At 49.0% G+C, this 19829-nt stretch overlaps 8 protein-coding genes across 8 annotated transcripts; 4 read left to right on the top strand and 4 right to left on the bottom strand.

The window, feature by feature from the left end:
* Positions 1-244: 244 nt before the first annotated feature.
* On the top strand, positions 245-1249 carry TRUGW13939_11591 (uncharacterized protein; the record flags this gene model as incomplete). Its single annotated transcript, XM_035494697.1, has 1 exon — positions 245-1249. The coding sequence occupies one exon, from the start codon at positions 245-247 to the stop codon at positions 1247-1249; it is 1005 nt and encodes a 334-aa protein (XP_035350590.1).
* A 603-nt stretch (positions 1250-1852) lies between these two features.
* On the top strand, positions 1853-3510 carry TRUGW13939_11590 (uncharacterized protein; the record flags this gene model as incomplete). The annotated part of the gene is made up of 6 exons (XM_035494696.1): positions 1853-1944; positions 2073-2149; positions 2205-2244; positions 2303-2372; positions 2428-2487; positions 2563-3510. The coding sequence occupies 6 exons, from the start codon at positions 1853-1855 to the stop codon at positions 3508-3510; spliced, it is 1287 nt and encodes a 428-aa protein (XP_035350589.1).
* Positions 3511-4001: 491 nt separating this feature from the next.
* Positions 4002-7827, bottom strand: TRUGW13939_11589 (uncharacterized protein; the record flags this gene model as incomplete). The annotated part of the gene is made up of 6 exons (XM_035494695.1): positions 4002-4172; positions 4235-6613; positions 6664-6805; positions 6856-6979; positions 7032-7537; positions 7592-7827. 6 exons carry the CDS (start codon positions 7825-7827, stop codon positions 4002-4004), a joined length of 3558 nt encoding a protein of 1185 aa, XP_035350588.1.
* A 638-nt stretch (positions 7828-8465) lies between these two features.
* Positions 8466-11348, top strand: TRUGW13939_11588 (uncharacterized protein; the record flags this gene model as incomplete). The annotated part of the gene is made up of 6 exons (XM_035494694.1): positions 8466-8733; positions 8785-9247; positions 9297-9357; positions 9417-10047; positions 10446-10597; positions 10701-11348. The coding sequence occupies 6 exons, from the start codon at positions 8466-8468 to the stop codon at positions 11346-11348; spliced, it is 2223 nt and encodes a 740-aa protein (XP_035350587.1).
* A 176-nt stretch (positions 11349-11524) lies between these two features.
* Positions 11525-13145, bottom strand: TRUGW13939_11587 (uncharacterized protein; the record flags this gene model as incomplete). Its single annotated transcript, XM_035494693.1, has 2 exons — positions 11525-12103; positions 12165-13145. The coding sequence occupies 2 exons, from the start codon at positions 13143-13145 to the stop codon at positions 11525-11527; spliced, it is 1560 nt and encodes a 519-aa protein (XP_035350586.1).
* Positions 13146-13489: 344 nt separating this feature from the next.
* Positions 13490-14887, top strand: TRUGW13939_11586 (uncharacterized protein; the record flags this gene model as incomplete). Its single annotated transcript, XM_035494692.1, has 3 exons — positions 13490-13604; positions 13665-13831; positions 13886-14887. 3 exons carry the CDS (start codon positions 13490-13492, stop codon positions 14885-14887), a joined length of 1284 nt encoding a protein of 427 aa, XP_035350585.1.
* A 115-nt stretch (positions 14888-15002) lies between these two features.
* TRUGW13939_11585 (uncharacterized protein) lies at positions 15003-16377 on the bottom strand (the record flags this gene model as incomplete). Its single annotated transcript, XM_035494691.1, has 9 exons — positions 15003-15060; positions 15114-15263; positions 15314-15349; positions 15414-15671; positions 15734-15881; positions 15937-16068; positions 16130-16150; positions 16234-16288; positions 16345-16377. The coding sequence occupies 9 exons, from the start codon at positions 16375-16377 to the stop codon at positions 15003-15005; spliced, it is 891 nt and encodes a 296-aa protein (XP_035350584.1).
* Positions 16378-17482: 1105 nt separating this feature from the next.
* On the bottom strand, positions 17483-19178 carry TRUGW13939_11584 (uncharacterized protein; the record flags this gene model as incomplete). Its single annotated transcript, XM_035494690.1, has 4 exons — positions 17483-18286; positions 18349-18945; positions 19002-19074; positions 19135-19178. 4 exons carry the CDS (start codon positions 19176-19178, stop codon positions 17483-17485), a joined length of 1518 nt encoding a protein of 505 aa, XP_035350583.1.
* Between the last annotated feature and the right edge of the window lie 651 nt (positions 19179-19829).

Genomic DNA, 19829 nt, shown 5'->3' with positions numbered 1-19829 from the left:
CTAATCCTAAACTCCACCAGAACGAATTATTCTTGTCTCTCAAAACTCTCAAAAGAGTTAAGAGATAACAGGCTCTCAGTAGAAATAGCTGGTGTCGTACTGCGGGCCGGCTCTGATGTCATGAGCGAACGCGGAGAGACCCCTCGCCGCATCTCCGCATTCTCGCATTCTCGCCGTGTATCTGTCTACAACGTTTCCTGGATAGATTGCTATCCCACAGTTACGACATATCTCTAGATTGGAGATGAGAGTAAGACTCCGGGGCCCAGACGGGCAAAGCACACTCACACTTGAAGACACTGCAACAGTGGCCGACTTGTCCGCCCTCATCACAGAGCGAACAGGCTTCGGATTGTTCGACGTCAAATATGGCTATCCACAACCGCAGCCTCTTGATCTCAGCCGATACGAGCCGAGCCAAAAACTGACAGACTTGGACGTGAAGCTCAACGGCGAACAGCTTATTGTCAACAGCAAGGAGACGCCCGCACCGGGCAGCGGCGGTGACGACGCAATTACGATACACAACAAGGCACCGTCGCCAGCAGCCAAAAATAACAAGGCCGACACTACTACAAAGCCAGAAGATGACAGTGAGGTGCCAGAAGTACCATCGCCTGAACACGGGGGCACGGTGGTGCTACGAATCATGCCCGACGACAACTCGTGTCTCTTTCGAGCAGTGGGCAGCGTCGTGGTGGGCGGTATGGACACTATGACCGAACTACGATCGATCATAGCGCAGACGATCCAAGCGCAGCCCGAGGAATACCCGGACGTGGTGCTAGAGAAGAAAGCAGACGACTACTGCCGGTGGATCCAGAGCGAGGACGCCTGGGGAGGTGCCATTGAGCTCAACATCCTCAGCAAGCACTTTGCGGTCGAGATCTGCTCGATCGATGTGCAGACGCTGCGAGTCGACCGGTTCAACGAGGGCCAGGCCAACCGATGCATTGTGGTCTACTCGGGCATCCATTACGATGCCATCGCGCTGTCGCCGTCGGATCCTCCCTTTACACACGCCTATGCACCGCCGGACTTTGACACGCGGGTTTTTGATGCGCATGATCCTGTTATTCTGGACAAGGCGCTGGACCTGTGCCGCATCCTGCAGAAGAAACACTACTACACAGACACGGCGACGTTTCGCATCAAGTGCAACACATGCGGAGGACTATTTGTGGGCGAACGGGGCGCGACAGATCATGCAGCAAAGACGGGGCACTATGATTTCGGGGAGGCAGGGTGATCTCGATATAGATGTTATAAAAGAAACATGAACATACATAGCCATATGTATGCACATCCGCATATGTATGCATACGGAACAATACATCCATGTGTAATCTGTACGGTACCGTAAGATAAACGGAGAGGGGCGATCGGCCCTCGTGCGGCGCTGATTGGGCGCGGGGCCCCGAGTGGGCAGGGCCGCCACCTTCCCGTCTCCAAAAGTCGACGATTGCTCGGCCTCAACCAGAAACATGGCATCTTTTTCACTCTCTCCTCTGCCCGCGGCCTTGCTGCTTGTTTCTATTTCTTTCGTCTCGTCTCTTCATCTTTCTCGTCCTTTTTCTTAGAGCTGCATCGCCAGATCCCGCCTGTAACGTCCACTGTTTTGCCTGTCGGGGCCCTTGAACGTCACCGCCAGAATTTAAAGGACTAGTGCAAGGACCACCGACTTTATTTCACTTGACCTGCTGGGGAGCTGGCCTCTTTCTGCTGCAACCATATCTGTCTGTTTGTATGCTTGGATCCCACCTGTTTTGCAGCTGCATCCTCTAACCTCGCGTGTCGTTGCAGGACTGCTCCTGTCTATCGTTTCAAACAAGCCATATCATCCCGAGGCAAAATGGCTGCCAGCACAGACCCCAAGTCTGGTGCTGTCGACCAGCCCCAGGACGACTCCTCCAAGCTTAAGACGTTTCTGGGTATCCTGCGCAAGTACGGCCATGACATTTCACTTTCTTAGCACACCAAAGCCACCACCAAAGTCATGTTTATACACACACACAGCATCGTATCGTTGACCGCCAGGCATATGCTAATCCCATCCGATCGATTTTCCACAGATTTGTTGGAGTCGCCGACATTGCCTCTGTTCGCTTTTCGCTTCCAGCACAGCTCATGGAACCCACTCCAAACCTTGGTACGGCCACCAGTTGAGAATGAAATCCGTCGACCTGGGCTGATCTGATTACCAGAATACTGGAACTATCTGGACCGACCTGAGACGTTTGCTAGGTAGGAGTCTCAACGTTTGAAATACAAGATCGGTCCTGCTCACATGTCATACTTCTAGCATCGGGACATCCGACGATGAGGTAGGCCGTATGCTCGAGGTTCTGCGATTCTGGTTCACAAAAGATTTGGTAAATAATAGTCTTGGTCTTACCTATGCAACGCCCCATTGACAAAACGGACCAGAAATATGTTAAGGGCAAGCCGTGCAAACCATACAACTCCACGCTGGGAGAATTCTTCAGGGTACGTTGGATGTTGAGTCTACTTTGTACATACTTTGTATGCATGTACTGTCCACTAACCATCTTTTCGTTGTAGGCTTATTGGGATATCGATGAGTTGAAGCAGCCGATACTCGAGGGAGCGGACAATAATACGAATGGGTCAGCTGCCAAACCCGAACACAATAACGTCCCCGCCAAAGTCTGTTATCTCACCGAGCAAACATCGCACCACCCGCCAGTGTCAGCATTCTATATTGATTGCCCCGAACAAGGTGTCTCGGCGCGAGGATTCGATCAGATTAGTGCGAAATTCACAGGGACGAGCATACGCGTGGGCCCGGGCCAGCACAACCTGGGCATCTTTGTGACCTTGGAAAGTCGCGATAATGAGGAGTACCAGCTTACGCACCCAGCAGCCCATCTAGGAGGCTTTTTGCGAGGCACCCTGTCGATCAGCGTCGCAGACACCTGCTACGTGACCTGCCCGAAAACTCGCATCAAGGTCATTCTCCATTATCTCGAGGAAGGCTGGGTTGGTCGAGCGCAAAACCGTGTCGAGGGTGTCATTTTCCGGTATGACCCAGCCAATGACAACAAAACCAAAATCAAAGACGTCCCTCAAAGCGATGTGCTAGCGCGCATTAGTGGATGCTGGCGCGAGCAAATATACTATACCTTGGCAGGCTCGTCGGAGCAGAAACTGATCATCGACCTTGTCCCGCTATTCCCATCTGCCAAAGTCGTTCCTCCCGAAGAGCAGCAACTCAGCAACGAATCTCGAAAGTTTTGGTCACAGGTGACCACTTCTATCTTGGATAAACAGTACGGCCAAGCAACCAAATACAAACAGGAAATCGAAGAGCGTCAACGAGAAAAAGCCGCTGCCCGAAAGGAACGCAACGAAGACTGGACGCCCAGATTCTTTACCGGCGCGGTGACACCCCTCGGGAAACCAGATCTCACCGATGAAGGGAGGAAAGTTCTAGCCTTGCTTCACAAGGGAGAGTATCAGCTCGAAGAAAGCACTACCACCGCGGCATAAGCCAGACGTTTTTACGAATCATCCATACCATTGCTGCCTTTCTTTGTGTTTTTTAAACGGTATATATGCGCTTGGACACAAGAGTCCGGCAGGTGATTGATTATTGGTTGATTACTTCGAGTTTTCCCGTGCATAGGTTTACAGGCGTATTTGTTGGTATCGTCACACCATCATTCATCATTCATCATCCCCGTCATCGTTGTTGGTTGGCTTGAACTCCATCTAGTTTCCGAGATATGCTCTTTTGTTTTTGCTTTGCTTTTGCGCGTGCTTTTTGATAGACATGAATCGAAACCTGGTTATTATAAGACCATCCTTTGGCATTTGAAATGTTACTGGATGTACTCATTCAATATTTGAATAATCATTAAAGCATAAACAGAACACAATATATACAGATCTAGCCCTGTGTCTCCCAACACCATTAATACTATAACAGATTGAATAACAATAAGCATTATAATGTCATAAAAGTAAGAAACTGAAACATTTCATGCATTCGCAGAGACAACTCGGAATCCCGCCCCGACCGTCTTAGTGATTTCTTCGTTCTTGTGTGGAAGCAACGACAGCGCGTACGCAACGTCATTCCACTGTCGTTCGGTTTCGCAGCGGGGAAGACGCGCGGCGAGTTTGTCTGCGAGTTGTTTTGCGTGTTTTTCCTGGAAAAGAACAGAATTTAGTATATTTCTAGAAGTATGTATTGATTGAGGGAAAAGCTCACCTTTTCAACAAATCCAGCAAGGAATTTGACGATGCGTTTCAATGATCCTTCTTCGAGGTTCTTCTCCGAGCTTAGGAGACTGAACATATCCACAAAGTGGTTGTAGACGGCGTTGTCCTTGGTAGCAAGCTCGGTAAAGAACATGCGCGCCAGGTCGGCAATCTTCTTATCTTCGTCTTCCAGGCACTTGGCCATTTCGCCCAGCTGGCCCTTGACTTTGACTTGTCCGGCCAGGATCAAGAATGTCAGAGCCATTAGACAGGTTCGTTTCACTGAAGCGTCCCCGTCGTTGAGACGACGGTACAGGAAATCCGTGTTCTCGTCAATGAGATGGTTGAATGACACTGCCATGTCGCCCAGCGCAATGACTGCGTTGCTGCGTACAATGGGATCTTCTGACCTCTCCATGATCGTGATGAGAAGTGGGAGATTCTTTTCACAGTACTCCGCCGAGACACACATCAGTTTGGCCATGCATAACGTGGCTGCAGCTTGAAGGTTCTGATCAGGGTATGCATTATTGTTGGCGCAAATTTCAGCCACCAGAGGCCCAAAGTTCGTCAACAGCGAGTTTTCTCCATAGAGAAGCTCGCGTTCTCGAATGTGAGCCATCGCTTCTGTGAAATCGTCTTCGGTTGTGCCACCAATCAAATCAAGTTCATTATCTTCTGTCTGATCGTTTGTCTGGGTCGTGGTCGACTTGTTCTTTTCTTGCTCTGCTTTATGTCGTTTAAAGTCAAGCTCACACAATTCAATATGAACAATTTGTTTAATAGCAACATGGCCCACGATAAAGAGTAGTTGAGAAAGCGCAGAAGATGTTGGCTTGACCTTGGCTGTCTGGCCATCACTAGATGCAGTGCCTGGTCGTTGTTCATCACCTTCTACTGTTGTCTGGTTGGGAGACGGGCGTGAGGTGGCTTGGAAAACCGATTTTGTCCTTCTTCGGACGATATCTGAGCAGAGAACATCCGGATGTTTCGATAGCGCGTAAATAGCACCAATCGCCTGTTCCGCAACCCCATACCATTCTTTGCTGTCGTCGGTGATCTCTGTGATAGAGGCTAACTTGGACAGAACCGGATGGTCATTGGTTAGCTTTGCGACGACGGTGTCCTTGCTCTTTGCCTGTCGCCCAGGGATCATCCGCCGCAAGGCAATGCAAGTGTACCTTGCGAGGACCAAGTCAGACCGCCCAAGACTGCCAAGGCCAATCCTGAGCATTGATTCTATTTCTTGTACGACGATCTCCGGATCGGCAAGAGCAAGCATCCCGAGGACAATGATTGAGCCTCGTCGCTGTGTCTTCGATATCTCTCTTCGCTGTACGCTGTATATTTGCCATAGCTTCGTAACAACCCCTTCTGGGACATGACCAGATTTCATCATGGTGCTAAGCAGTTGTTCAAGCGAAGTCAGCTCTGCGGGCGAGGAGCCAAATGTAAGACTGATCATATTGCGGGCAATATAGTTCGCAGCGTCATTGGCACTGAAACTGTCTGGGGCATCGAAGAAAAGCCCCTTGTAGCAGTCGATCAAATGAGTCTGGACGCCTTTGCCTTCGTCACTATTTCCTTTTGTCCAAATCAAACGCAACATGCGCCGGATTCCCGTTCTTGCGGTCTCAACTTTGTATGCATCGATGACCACAAAAAAGTCCATGGCCTCGATAACCTCACTCTTATTTCGAGCCGAGAGCAGTTGGCAAACGCTCTTTGAACCAGAATGTAAAACATGGATGAAGCGAATCGCTTCTAGATAGTATTTCCTGGTCAGCTGCAATCTTGCGAGTAGCTCCGAAGTTGCGGCTTCCTCGGCAGCTTTTTCCATGGCTGCAGCTTTCTGCTCGTCGGTCATCTTGGGGGCTTTGGAGGGAGTGGAAGGAGAGTCATCCTCCGGAAGTTGGGTGGCATCATCCAAGAGTTCTTCATCGATATGGGTTTCTCCCAAGCCTGGGGTTTCAGGAGGAGGCTTAAGAGCATCTAATTCAGCCTCAACAGCTTCCAACCGGGCCGCCCAATCTTTGTATGCCAGTTGACCACCATGCATGACGCTGAACGGATGAGTTGACACCAATTTAGCTAACAGCTTGATGGAATTTCTTCGCACGTTGCTGCTCCTATCTTCGAGGCTCCTCGCGGCTAGTTCGGCAGCAGTTTGTCGTCGTTTTGGAAATTTTTGATCCAAGTCACATAGTCGCATATATACCTGGATTGCTCGACAACGGCAATAAGGATTGATATCCAAGAAGCGTTCCTCGAGAACATCGAAGAATGCATTGATTTGCGATTTGGAGTTTTCGCCCCTTTCATCCTCTTTGCTGAGGTCTGCGATGAGATTGCCGCAAACTTCAATGATGGCGCATCGCACTGCGTATGACTATGACTAGTCAGTTGCGTTTGTCGTCCCACAGGTGTTGAGCAGCTTACCTCGCTATCCAATTGCTTAGCAAGAAGAGTCATTTGTTTGATAACAAGTCGAGGAGCGAGCTCCGACAATTTGACTATAAAGCTAGACACTGATTTGGGGCCTCTTGTGTCGTTAGAGTTGAATTCTTTGTTCGCAAGTTCCCTTTTACAACATTAGCAAGAAATTCGACGCAAATTCTTTGTTATGCAAACCTTAATATTTCGTCTCCTAGCTGCGTGTAGTCGTACTGCTCAGAAAGGATATGAAGAAACTCGGCCATGGGCTCCGACAAGTGCTCGAAATAAGTCAAACTTTGCACAATAGATGTTTGTGCTCCTATATATACCGTTAACACAGCTCGATCCATACTTAATCTGATATAGCATACCAAAAGCATGTCCATGGTGCTTTACTGCAATACACAAGACCTTGAAGGCGTGCATCCGAATCGGCATATTTTTAACTCGCTGCTCATTTTCCAGTAGCAGATATATGGATCGCGTGAATAGATTCACAAACGTGTCTCGATCGGAGGTCGTAAGAAATATCTTTCCCAGCTTCAATTTCAACACTTTGCACATTGTCTCCATGGATATCTGGATTTGCGCGGTCCAGTCGAAGGTGCCGTCTTTGGCGTTTTTTGATTTTCCAGATTTTCCAGCGCGACGTACGGGGGCTGCTGTTGCTGGCTTTTCGGCAGCCTTGACTTCGACGGCGGAGAGGGCCCACTGGAGGAGGAAGCCATACATCTCCAGCAATTTCTTGTGGTGCTGCACGGCCTCCGGTTCGTCTGCTTCCAGGTCGCTATGGACAACATCGGCCTGCATGGCAAGGCCGGACACAATGAGGTCCAGGATCTTGCTGAGGCTTTTCGACGGTAGGACAACACAGTATCTAGATGAAAATTAGCTCAGTCCCCGTTTTTCCCATAGACCAGGGCATGCTCACTTGAGGAGGATCTGAAGCGAGTCAAAGAAGGAAGCGCGTGTCAGCGCTTCAGGGTTCTCTGCAATCCCATCGACAATCGGGTTGATGACGCCGTCTACCAGAGACGTTGAGAGCAACTCGGTCTCATTTTCGCAATCAAATAATTCGGGATCAGCGTCGGGCGTGGGCACAGACGAAGGGTCGCTAAGATAGTATTTTAGCGATTCGTTAATGTCAAAATCTATTCTGTCCTCCATTTTGGCGAGCGCGACGGTGTGATGTGTATGCGCCAAAGGTGAAAGGTGGACGGATGGCGTAGGCGTCTTTGTCGGAGTCAGGAAATAAGCGGGGGAAAGTCCGTGTTGTGTTTGTGTTTTGCCCTTTTGGGCCGCTGAGGTCAGCCGTCTTGGCGCGAGAGGGACCTATCCAGCTATTCGGTTCTTCGCGTCAGTGCAGTCCGCTGATGATCGCATTCAATCCAGATTCCGGCTTGTAATAAACAGCAGGAGATGTAAGTCCTGCGAAGGCGATGAGAAAGAATGGTGCCCTCGTCTATTAGGATCAAGGAATGAAATGGAAGTGACGATTCCTTGTTTGGCGAGCCCGTTTGGGCGGGGTTCACCGCCTGCCGCATTCAACGGCGTCTCGATACACTCTGTAAACAACCTGGTTATCGATAATAATAAAAAACAACAATAATAAACAACATCTAGCGGCTTCCTAGGACGATGGCAATAGCAACAAACCCACACTGTCAGCCCTACCTGCCATTGCTCTTGAGAATATGTGCATAGCTAACCAATTGAAGGCCGGACATCTTATCGCCTGTACTGTTAACGCGTCACGATCGAGCACGATTGAGCTATTGCAGCCTCGTTTTCAGCCTAAGACTGCCATGAATTCTGCAACTGATCAAACCGAAGTGTATCCAGATAATCTTGAAGAAGACGAAGATACTTACAGCCACGAGAAAAAACCAGAACTATTTGAGACTGCGCGGCCGAGCGACATGCCTTCCAAAACTCGCCATACAAAACACGCCCATGATGACGAGATGGAAGGAGAGAATGTCGATGAATCCGTCAAAGAAGATATGCAGAAGTTGGAGGATACGTTCCCAGGAGTTTCAGAAAGATTTCGCCTGATCAACCGGATCGGTGAAGGTAAGAAACCATACTATTGTCACGGGGCGCTTGCTAACAATCCATTTATAGGGACATTTTCAACTGTTTACAAAGCAGAAGATCTTCTTTACGATTACTACGAGAATGATTGGGCTCAAGATACAGATCCCCACGACGACCATTGGGAAAATCCGCCTTCCAAAAAGCGCCGGCTAGGACAAAATTCCTCTGGAACAGGGCCAGCCAACGAAAAGGAAAAGCCGCGATACGTTGCGTTAAAGAAGATATACGTCACTAGCAGTCCGCTCCGCATTCAGAATGAATTGGAATTACTACATGATCTTCGAGGATGCCGGTCGGTTTGCCCGCTCATTACAGCTTTCAGGCACCAAGACCAGGTGGTCGCAGTCCTCCCTTTCTTTCGACACACAGATTTCCGCATACAATACCGCACATTCATGGTAGCTGACATGCGCCATTACTTTCGATCCCTTTTCTCTGCGCTTGCATCCGTTCACAAACATGATATCCTGCATAGGGATATTAAACCTACGTAAGAGAAACGTCTCTATTTCATCCGAACACTTGCTAACCGTCACTAGGAACTTTCTTTACGACCCCGAAAAGCGACAAGGCGTGTTGGTTGACTTTGGTCTAGCTGAGGTATGTTTTCTTGACACGTAGTACGCCCAGCAGAACAGACACTAATGCTTTTCTAATAGCGCCAAGGGTCTGACTACTCCGCTCCATGTCTATGCACCAATTCATCCCAAGTGCGAAGACAAAAACAGTTGTCCAGTTACTATACGTCTCATGCAGGCCAGCAACCAAATGGCTATCCCAAAAACGACTCTCGGCCGTCTCGCAGGGCAAACCGAGCTGGAACTCGTGGGTTCCGCGCGCCAGAAGTACTCTTCAAGTGCACCTCACAAACCACAAAGATAGATATGTGGTCAGCAGGGGTGATCCTCCTCACACTCCTTGGCCGGCGGTTTCCGTTCTTCAACTCGGCCGACGACGTTGATGCCCTGATTGAAATGTCGAGTATCTTTGGCAACCGCCGAATGAAAGCGGCCGCTGCAATGCACGGACAGATCTTCGAGACTACCATCCCGACAATCGGGGAAAAGGGCTACAGCTGGGAGAAGCTCGTTATTTGGGCCAGTTGCGTGGAAGATCTGACCGAGAGCGAAAAACAAGCGACGCGTCTGCTGGCTGGATTGATGGAGTTGGACCCTTCCAAAAGACTGAGCGCCAAGGACGCTCTTCAGCACGAATTCTTCCTAGACCCCATCGACCATGATGTTTCATGGGGTGGGGAGCCGGCCAGTGCTGATGAGGGCGGACGCTCGAGTGAGGATGGCGATAACCAGGGAGAAGGCAAGGATGAGATGACGATGCTCTGATAATGCAACACGATTAATAATTCTTCAACGAATGCCATGAACTGTCAATATTTATGCTCTTATAGATCTAGATGTTCGTAGCGAGCGATGATTGGCCCAGCCCGGGCCCCTCACGTGCAACGCGGTTCTGGCGTCATTGGCACATGATCAATGATGAAAGCGTAACGCACTTGCCTCTCTGTAGCTGCTGGAACTTTGAGCCGTGCTTTATATGAAGCAGGAGGTCTCACGGCGTACTGTGCTTTGCCCTCACCACCTGATTGCACTTGTTACTTGTCTAGAAACAAAACCAATATCATCCTCTTTTCTCGTTCAAGGTTACTATCTTTGTCGCCGTGGCTCTAGGTCGGTTCTTCAAGCGAACCTTTACGATGGCATGGTTCTGCTCCGGCACCACGAACACAGAGCTTATCGAGAATCTTTGGAGTGCGGGGTTGATACAGAATGAGCGGGTGAAACGGGCAATGCTTGGTGTGAGCATCACGAGAGCCTATCCAGTCTTCACTTTGTCTTGATCTTATACCTTTTACCTGTCTTTTCCATCCGAATCAATCTTGTTCATGGTCAGGCTCAACTATCAAACAAACGTACTAACCCAAGAATTCTGCCCGCAAGGTTGACCGGGATCATTATGCACCGTCCAGTCCATACTCAGACTCCCCTCAGCCCATAGGCTATGGTGCTACCATCTCCGCGCCCCATATGCACGGCCATGCCTGCGAATACCTGATCGACCATTTGCACCCTGGTTCGCGCGTGTTGGACGTTGGCTCCGGATCCGGCTATTTGACACATGTGCTTGCAAATCTTATCACAGACCAGACCTCACCCACCACCGAGTCCGATGGCCACGTGGTCGGCATAGACCACATCCAGGAACTCGTCGACATAGCACATGCAAACATGAGCAAATCAGAAGATGGCCGCAACTTGCTCAAGTCCAAAAAGGTCGAGTTTGTCGCTGGCGATGGCCGCTTGGGCTGGAAAGAGCGCGGGCCATACCATGCCATTCACGTCGGCGCTGCTGCTGCAACGCTTCATCCGGTCCTGATTGAACAGTTGAATGCTCCTGGTCGGTTGTTTATTCCGGTGGAGTCGGAACCTTCGGAACATGTTTTGGATCAGCTCGGCATGGGTACTGGTCAGTTTATATGGGTTGTGGACAAGAAGGCCGATGGATCAGTGCACAAGCAGAAAGTCTTTGCCGTCAACTATGTCCCTCTCACAGATGCCCCGAAGAAGAAGTGAAGAGAAATTGCTAAAGAAGTAGGTTATCCTGGAAGCAAAAATAAAATGGACCCACACTTTGAATATATCTATACCGGGTGAAACAGCAGGTTACGATACGGTTGCACAAATGCTGTTGAGGAGCTTGAAGATAAAAATTCTTATTGAAACAAAAAATACAATTATACTTTACATGTCTAAAATGGAAATCCCCCACCACCAGAAAATTTGAATTGAGGGCCCCCTTGTTGGAAGAAGAATTGCTGGCCGCCACCACCCCTTTGACCAAATGGATGTCCCTGGAAAGGATGGGATCTCTGGGCTTCCGGGTCATTGGGGTCATCGCCGTTGTCATAGCGTGTTTTCAACTCTGGATCCGAAAGGATCTCGTAGGCTTCGTTGATTGCGGCCATTTTCTTCTCGGCCTCTTCTTTGGTCACACCCTGGGAAACGGCTTTATCCGGGTGATGGATTTTGGTGAGTTGTCGATACGATCGCTTGATAGTCCTTTCATCTGCATCGCGGTTCACATTGAGGACCTTGTAGTAATCCTTTTGCTTTGATCGTTTCAACAAGACCTCGGCTTTGCGAAGCATTTCCTGGACTTCGCCGGAGCCTTGGTGGTGTTCCTTTGCAGTGTTGAGTGTGTGAACTGCTTTTTCGAACTCATCCTCGTTGATTTGAGTTTGAGCTTGATAAAGGAGACCGTGTAAAGAGTGTGGATTTGATTTGAGGGCTTCGGAGCAGTATGTAGATCCCTTTTTGAGAGAGTTCATCTGCGCGAATAACTTTTTAGCACTTATTCAGACAGAAGTAGTAAGGACAAACAAAACTTACGCCTCTATACACTTCACAAGTGGTTTCTATAAGGGAATCATAAAATTGGTTGGGAGCGTTGGGGTGGATGTGGTTTGATTCACGAGCATCCTTCACGTCTTCCTTGACATCATCAATCAAGCCGCTTTCGTCTTTATCGCCCACCAGGATGTTGGCTGCGTTGTTGAATTTGCGCTTCTTCATTAACTCATGGACCTGGTCAAGCTGCTTGGTGGTCTGTCTTTCCCTGCGGTAGAGCCGACTGCACGGTTTAGAATCCGGGTCCGAGTGAAGGCATTTTCGAATCTGAGCCAGCCCCCGCTCGGAATCGTTCAAGGCGTAGAATAACGTCGATGAAATCTGTAGGTGTGGCTCCACTGAGCCGGGGGAAATGTGCAAGACATGACCCAGGTCACTGAGGGCTTCCTGTATATCGCCCTTCTCAAACCGACATCGAGATCGAAGTTGCCGTAAGCTCAGAGTCGCGGTCGCCTTTGAAATGGCAACCCCAGCCTGATCAACACAAGTTTCCCAGTCCCCCTTTGCCCCCGCCTCTTCTGCAGCCCCCTGTGCGACTTGCGCTGCTTCTAGCTCCGCGAACTCGGGCGATGATTTCTTGCCAGCGCTGATCAGATCGTCTTTGGCGCTGTTCCAGTCGGCGACCTTGGCCTTGATCCTCGCACGTTGTACAAAGGCTCCGTCAAAGTCGGGTTTCAGTTCCAGAACTCGGTTGAAGTCATCTGTGGCTTGGGCGTCTTTGCCCAGAGACAGATAGGTCGCTCCGCGCTGGAAGATGGTTAAATAATTCGTGGGATCGCGGGCGACAGCAGCGTCAAAATAGACCAGCGCGTCTCGCGGCGAGCCTCCTGCAAGATGCGATTTGGCAGACGCCACCAGCGACAAGACTGGCAAGTCTGCCGGAATGTCAGAAGCCTGGAGGCAAGAAGCGACTCCGAGGCAGGCCAGTAGAATGGCGCTGCTTGTCTTGGTTGGCAATAACATTATGGTGTTTAAAGGATTGTCGATGTAGTAAAGTCGTATTTCAGAGGTGGCGCTGGTGAGACCTCTTCAGGGTCATGTTCACATCATTCAGATGGTTCTTTTGGGGTGCAGCAGTGATGTGGTTTCAGGAACGTCTTTATCCAGTCTGGCCTTTACAGTCCAATACGTGGTCATTACGGTAATGTATCCTTATCTCCACGTGACCTCTTTTTATCTCGCGTTTCACGAAAACAATTATCATGATGCTGCCCTCGGATCATTACAAGACGAATTGTGGTGTATACAGCAGCAAAATCATGGATTATTACTCATGATACAGACGCTTTGGTTTAAATATACCTCCAATGGTCCCTGGGAGGATGTTTGGAGCAAGCGCCATATTCTCAAGATGTGTCCGGCACTCGGTCACGAGCTCAAGGAGATACTTTCCCATCAGCCAGAGACGGTTTGAATCGTCAGGTAAGTGTGTTTCCGGGCTGCTTTACTGAAATTTCAATATCTATAACTCTGCTCTTCTAGTCGCCGGTATATCAGAAGTGCTATTCACCCGGGCTCGTTCGATCGCGAAACAACATGACGAACTTTCAGCAACCCTGAGCGAGGGTTTCGATCCCAAAGTCGCAAAGCGCGTGGGTGAACTGGCGCCTATTGTCAAGGTTTTGAAGGATTGGGACAAAGCCAATGATGTGTGTCAATAACGAGAACTGCCGAAGAGAAACAAAACCGACTGACTCACCCAGAGCATCGCAGAATTGGAAGCACTACTTGAAGACCCCGAAACTGACTCGGAACTAAAATCGCTCGCTATCGAGGATCTCGACCATACCAAATCGACACTTCCGACCGTATCGGAGGAATTGAAAAAAGCCCTTATCCCGCGACACCCTTTCGCTACTCTCCCATGTCTTTTAGAAATCAGGCCCGGTGCCGGCGGCGACGAGGCGGGACTCTTCGCTCTAGAGCTGCTGAGGATGTACACTTCGTTTTGCTCGAGCAACGGGCTGCGCGCGACTATCGTGAAGCAAGACATGGAAGATGCGGTATCGACGGCAGACGCGCGCCTCACCGAAGCCGTGGTGGAGATCGAGACGCCCGGCAGTTACGATATCCTGAGGACCGAGATTGGAGTGCATCGCGTGCAGAGAGTGCCAGCGACAGAGACCAAAGGCCGCACGCATACTAGCGCTGTCAGCGTGATGATTCTGCCCAGTTTCCCAGAGACAGCAGCAGCAAACGATGGGGCTGTGAATTTCGAAGACCCAAACAGTGACTACTATGTCGATCCGCAGGAAGTGCGGTTAGAAAAGATGCGAGCCAGTGGTGCTGGAGGTCAGCATGTAAACAAGACAGAATCTGCGATTCGATTAACCCATATTCCGACGGGGGTCACCGTCTCCATGCAAGATTCGAGATCCCAACACGCCAACCGCAAAAGCGCCTGGCAGCTGCTCCGAGCCAAGCTCGCCGAGAGGAAACGAGAGGCTCGCGAGGAAGAGATGGTCAAGCTGCGAAGAGGCGCAATGGGCGGCGTGGCTAGGATGGGCCGGGGTGACAAAGTCCGGACTTACAATTTCAGTCAGAGTCGATGCACCGACCATCGAAGCGGAGCTACAATACATGATCTATCGAATGTACTCGATGGCGGCCATGGGCTAGAAACAATCATGGACAGTGTCCGAAAGTGCCTGGGGGACCGCGATGTAGAAGACATGATCGCGGAGGAGAAGCTGAAAAAGGAGTAACCTTTTCTCTTCCACTGTATTATAATAAAGCTGTATTTCTAAGATGGTACAAATTTTATTTCCAACTCTTATTCGAAACCGAATAACCCATGCTTCACGTTCTAGACTAGACCAATCATAAATACTTACGCTCAGGGTCGAGGGAATCGAGTCCCTCCATAGTTTTTTCGTACCTTGACATCTCGGCGTCAGCATGAAACTCAATTTATCATCGGGCAAGACAAACATGGTGAACACAATTCCTCCGCTCAGAATTAACCGTGCCAGGCGTGGCATTGCCCCGGACCAGAGAGTGAAGACGCCCTCGTCTTTCACTATACTCGCGGCACAAGTAAGACTGTTCTTGTAGAGGCTCTTTGCATCGAGAGATTGCATCCTTTTTTTATTAGCAAGTGACGAGTAGAAGGGAAACATAAGATTGCGTACCTTGTTTTCACTGTGTCAAGTGGCTGTGTCACGTATCTAGTCCGGAGTATATCAATATTTTGAAGAACTGATCTGATATCAAAATCAACGAGTCACTCACACCGTGATTATACCAGCAACTCCTCCAATAGCAAAGGTACTAAGCGTCCCTAATTTCTCTCCAGGCGCAACGTAACCTTGCGCAAATTGCTTCAGGGTCGTATAACTCGAAAATCTAACTGCTGAGTTTGCGGCTTGACGTGCCGTGGTCGGGACAAGTCCTTGGAAGAACCCACGGATACCCCTCTCTTGGGCAATTATTTTGCTTCCGTGCAGAAATCCTCGCATTCTCGGGTTCGCGGATTTGCGGTCATCGATACTGTGGAGGTACAGTGTTGAATCAGTTATCAAGGTCGTAGTGCGTGATTTCGCCCAACTTACAGCTGCGTCTTAATACTTTCAAACGGCGTCACGGCAAATAGCGATTCGGTGAAACCAGCCCCAAAACCTGCAATAACCGTCTTCGGTCCGGAGATTTTACCGTCTTCATCTTGTAGAAGCGATTTGAATTTGTCAAAGGCAACGAACCCTTTTCCATATTTCATCAGTGTCGTCCCATGTGACTATAAAAAGACCGGACCTACGTATTCCAGCCTTCAAAGAGTTCCCTATTATCAATGTAGTGCAACCAGCATACCATTGACTGCCAAATGGTGGCCAGGGAAGCTTCTTCGAGTCAGGTAGTCGGTGGTTGAGCTGGGTGCGTGTCTTTGCAACTACCGGCCAACAGTTAGCACTGCTACACTAGAAGAATTGGAGAAAGAGGCGTTCACGGACATTCCGCAGGGTACGTTATCGCTATTTAATAAAAAAAACTAATTGTTAGCCAACGACACCAAAATTCTTTACACGAAACCAGGGAGAGAATGCGCAACACCTACCAACCTCGACTGCTCCGGCCGTGGATCCGGCTATAATAGAACGCAGCGCGCTGGCCTAGTTGATGAACTGGTTAGCAGACAAGAAAGAAAAGAAAGAAGAAAAGAAATTACCTTGGGTCGACGATCCTCGTCTTTGGACGCCATCTATTCAGGTCCCAATTGCAATGGGCAGCAGTGAGACTTATGCAATTATTTCTTTATTGCGGTTCGTCATCAGTCAACAGCAGCCGGACTAGGGACAGCTCGGGACTAGCGTCAACCTACATTGCGAAATCGGGGAGGACGATAAGATTAGGGTCTACTTTTGTCTACTACATACACATAGTTACTCTATACTCCATAACTAACTAGCTAACTACATAATAATGAAAGCTCTACCGTACTAAAAGTATTCGGAGGGAAAATTGGCATTTCTAGACTAACGTACAAAACTGTTCTAAGTACAGTAAGCTCTAGAACTCCTCCGGATTTTTTCTTTTTCTTTAAATCTTTCTTTTGCTTTGGCTTGTTGCATATATTGTCGCGTAGTGAAAGCGTGAGAGGTGAAGGGGTAAAATAGGGACTATTGCGAGCTCTTGTCCAGGACAAGGCCTCTTCGCTCGTATCAGCATGAAACTAGCCTTGCGGTTGTTTTCGCGAAACGAACAGGTCAAAAAAAGGCACGAGCCGGACCAGGAACAAACATGGCGATAGGCTCGTTCACTTTGGTTGTAAAAGGGGAACCAAGGAAAAGTCCTCGCCCGGGGAATAAACAAAGACACATATCAAGAAAGGAGAAGGTATGCAAGAGACCGCCACTAAAATGAACAGTAACGGTGATTAAACAGAAAGGCTGTGAGATGTGTTCAACGTGTACAACACAACAAAATACATACTCGCCGCCATAAAGATGAAAACCGTAATCTCAGAAAGAGTAGCATCCGATGCTGGGGAGTTCCTCAACGAAAAAGACTGCAATCCACCAGCCAGTTGCGCCAAACAGAACGCCACCTCTGACAAGTGAAAAAAGAGAAACAAGTCATAAAAACCATAGCCTTCTGCTCCAGAGAATATCAGGTTCGTGCGCCATGGAAAAATAATGTTGAAGACACCTTGGACGTATGATACAATTCTGGTAGCACTACCGTAAGCTCATCATTTCCCAGTCGTAAGAATACCAAACAAGCACTGAAACCATTGAAGACAACGAGAGAAAGGGGGGAGCCGGAACGCAATGCATTGACCATAATGAAAATCAGCGTCAAAGGAGCTAAGAAGCTGGAGTGGGTTGGGGTTTGTTGTCATGAGGGTAACCGCCCATCGACCTGTGGTTATCGTGATGGTTTCCGCCGCGACGTTGGCCTTGTCCGCGACCTCGGTAATGTCCTCTGCCGCGGTTTGGAGCCCCAAAGTGTCCAGCGGTATGGTAGTTTCCGTGACGACGATTTTGCTGATCATATTCGGCCTCTGCTGGACGAGGTTGTGATGCGCTAGCTATCGGGCGCGGAATAGTGTCGGGAGACTCATAGACATAGAGCTTCTTGTCAATCGCTTGAGGAATAGGCTGAATCTCGGTACCCAGTTCCTGTTCAATCTTGTAAAGATTGAATCTATCCTCCCAGTTGATCAGGTTGATTGCCAGACCCAAGTGACCGAATCGACCAGAACGACCAATACGATGGAGATAGGTTTCGGCATTCTTCGGGAAGTCGAAATTGATGACGACGTTCACTGCCTGGATATCGATACCACGAGTGAGAAGATCGGAGCAAACAAGATTTCGGCATACACCATTGCGAAAGTCGTGGAAAACACGGTTACGGTTTTGTTGAAGCATGCGGGCGTGGGAGTAGAAACAGGAGTAGCCGAGTTCCGTGATTTTCTTAGCCAAAAGCTCCACACGGTTAGTTGAGTTGCAAAAGATGATGGATTGGTTAATTTGAAGTTTCGAGAAGAGAGTGTTGAGGCAGTGGACTTTCTGCTTTTCTTCGACAAAGGCGTAGTATTGGGTAATTCCGCGAAGGGTAAGTTCATCCATGAGGTTGATCTCATACGGATTACGCATGTGTTTGTCCTGTACGGTTGTTAGGTTTTTTTTCTTTTTTTTAAAAAAAAAAAAAAGAGGCATCAACGTACCTTGAATGATTTCACAATCATAGGGAAGGTGGCACTGAACAGCATGACCTGACGGTCTTTGGGGTGAAAAGAGAGCAGCTGCTCAATGACTGGGGTAAATTCAGGAGACAGAAGCTTATCCGCTTCATCCATGACAAATGTTGGGCATTCTGACAAGTCTGCAACCCCTTTACTTGCCAGATCAAGCACTCTTCCGGGGGTTCCAACAATAATGTGAACTGCATCATTCAAACGAATGATATCGTCCATCAGCCCGGTACCACCAGTAGTTACCATAACGTTGATTCCAAGATGCTTTCCAAGAGTCTTGCAGACTTGGGAGGTCTGCAGAGCAAGCTCTCGAGTGGGGACAAGGATGAGAGCCTGCGTTTTCGTGTTCTTCGGGTTTATGCGTTCGAGAGTAGGAATGATAAAAGCAGCAGTCTTTCCTGTGCCGTTTTTTGCTCGAGCAAGAATGTCTCTCCCCGTGAGAGCAACGGGTATAGTCTCTTCTTGAATTGGGGACGGCTTTTCAAATCCAGCCTCAAAGATCCCCATCATCAGTTCTCTCTTGATGTAGAAGTCCTCGAACTCGAGGCCCTTCGTCGCAGTGACATCCTAGTATATTATCAGCATTGGAAAAATAATGTCCTCGACGGTCGAAATTAACGAACCTCGGTCTGTGTTCGTGTGTCTTTTGCGGGAATTTTCAGAGTGTCCTTCCATGCTCCTTCCGGGTTCGCATCACTAAAATCAATCCATCGATTAAACCAATGACGCATCCACGAGAGCACAGTTTATTCATACCCCAATTTTGTGTTGCTAAGTTGCGTTGCAAGTGTGTCGGCCATGGCGACAAGTCTTCGGGAAATGTAAATGCGCACGGCAAGTGGCGCGGTAAGCTTGACAAAGATAACTCTTTAAATCAAAGGTTCACGAGATGTTACGGGTCGACAGAAATAGCGGGGCCCGTTGATGTTTTATGGTGACTGAAACAGGAAAAGTCGACGACCACACACACTCTCTGTCTCTATATGTGGGGAGGAAATTGTTAGCAACTCGAAGGGGTCATCCAAGTAATAAAAAACAAGCAGTACATAGAAAAATGAAAGGAATAGTGCAACACAGAGCTTCCACAGAGGTGAAATGCAGTGCACACGGAAAAATCTCTTACATAAATCGGTGTAGGTAAGGTGAACAGAGGTCGCAATCCCAGGCGTAGAGAATATTGATTCAAGGTTGGCTTGGGTCTCTCAGGCAAGTCTCACGAGGATTCCAGGAAGGTTCAAGAAATGGCGGTATGCAGTATCAGGGCCGCGAAAGAGGTCTGTGTTTTTTGGTTAAAGTGACTTGAGGGGTGGTGAATAGAGGAGGGGAAATCGAAGCTTGTCTTGACCTTTTGAGAAGTTGTGGAAGTCAAACCGGGCGGAACCCAAACGGGCTCCACCATGGCCGCGCCCGTCATTGGCCAACCGCACGCCGCCGCATTTGGGTGGCGGCAC

Source organism: Talaromyces rugulosus, chromosome VI (assembly GCF_013368755.1).
Source record: "Talaromyces rugulosus chromosome VI, complete sequence".
In the NCBI taxonomy this organism is placed as follows: domain Eukaryota; kingdom Fungi; phylum Ascomycota; class Eurotiomycetes; order Eurotiales; family Trichocomaceae; genus Talaromyces; species Talaromyces rugulosus.
This window is presented reverse-complemented; position numbering and strand designations above follow the sequence as displayed.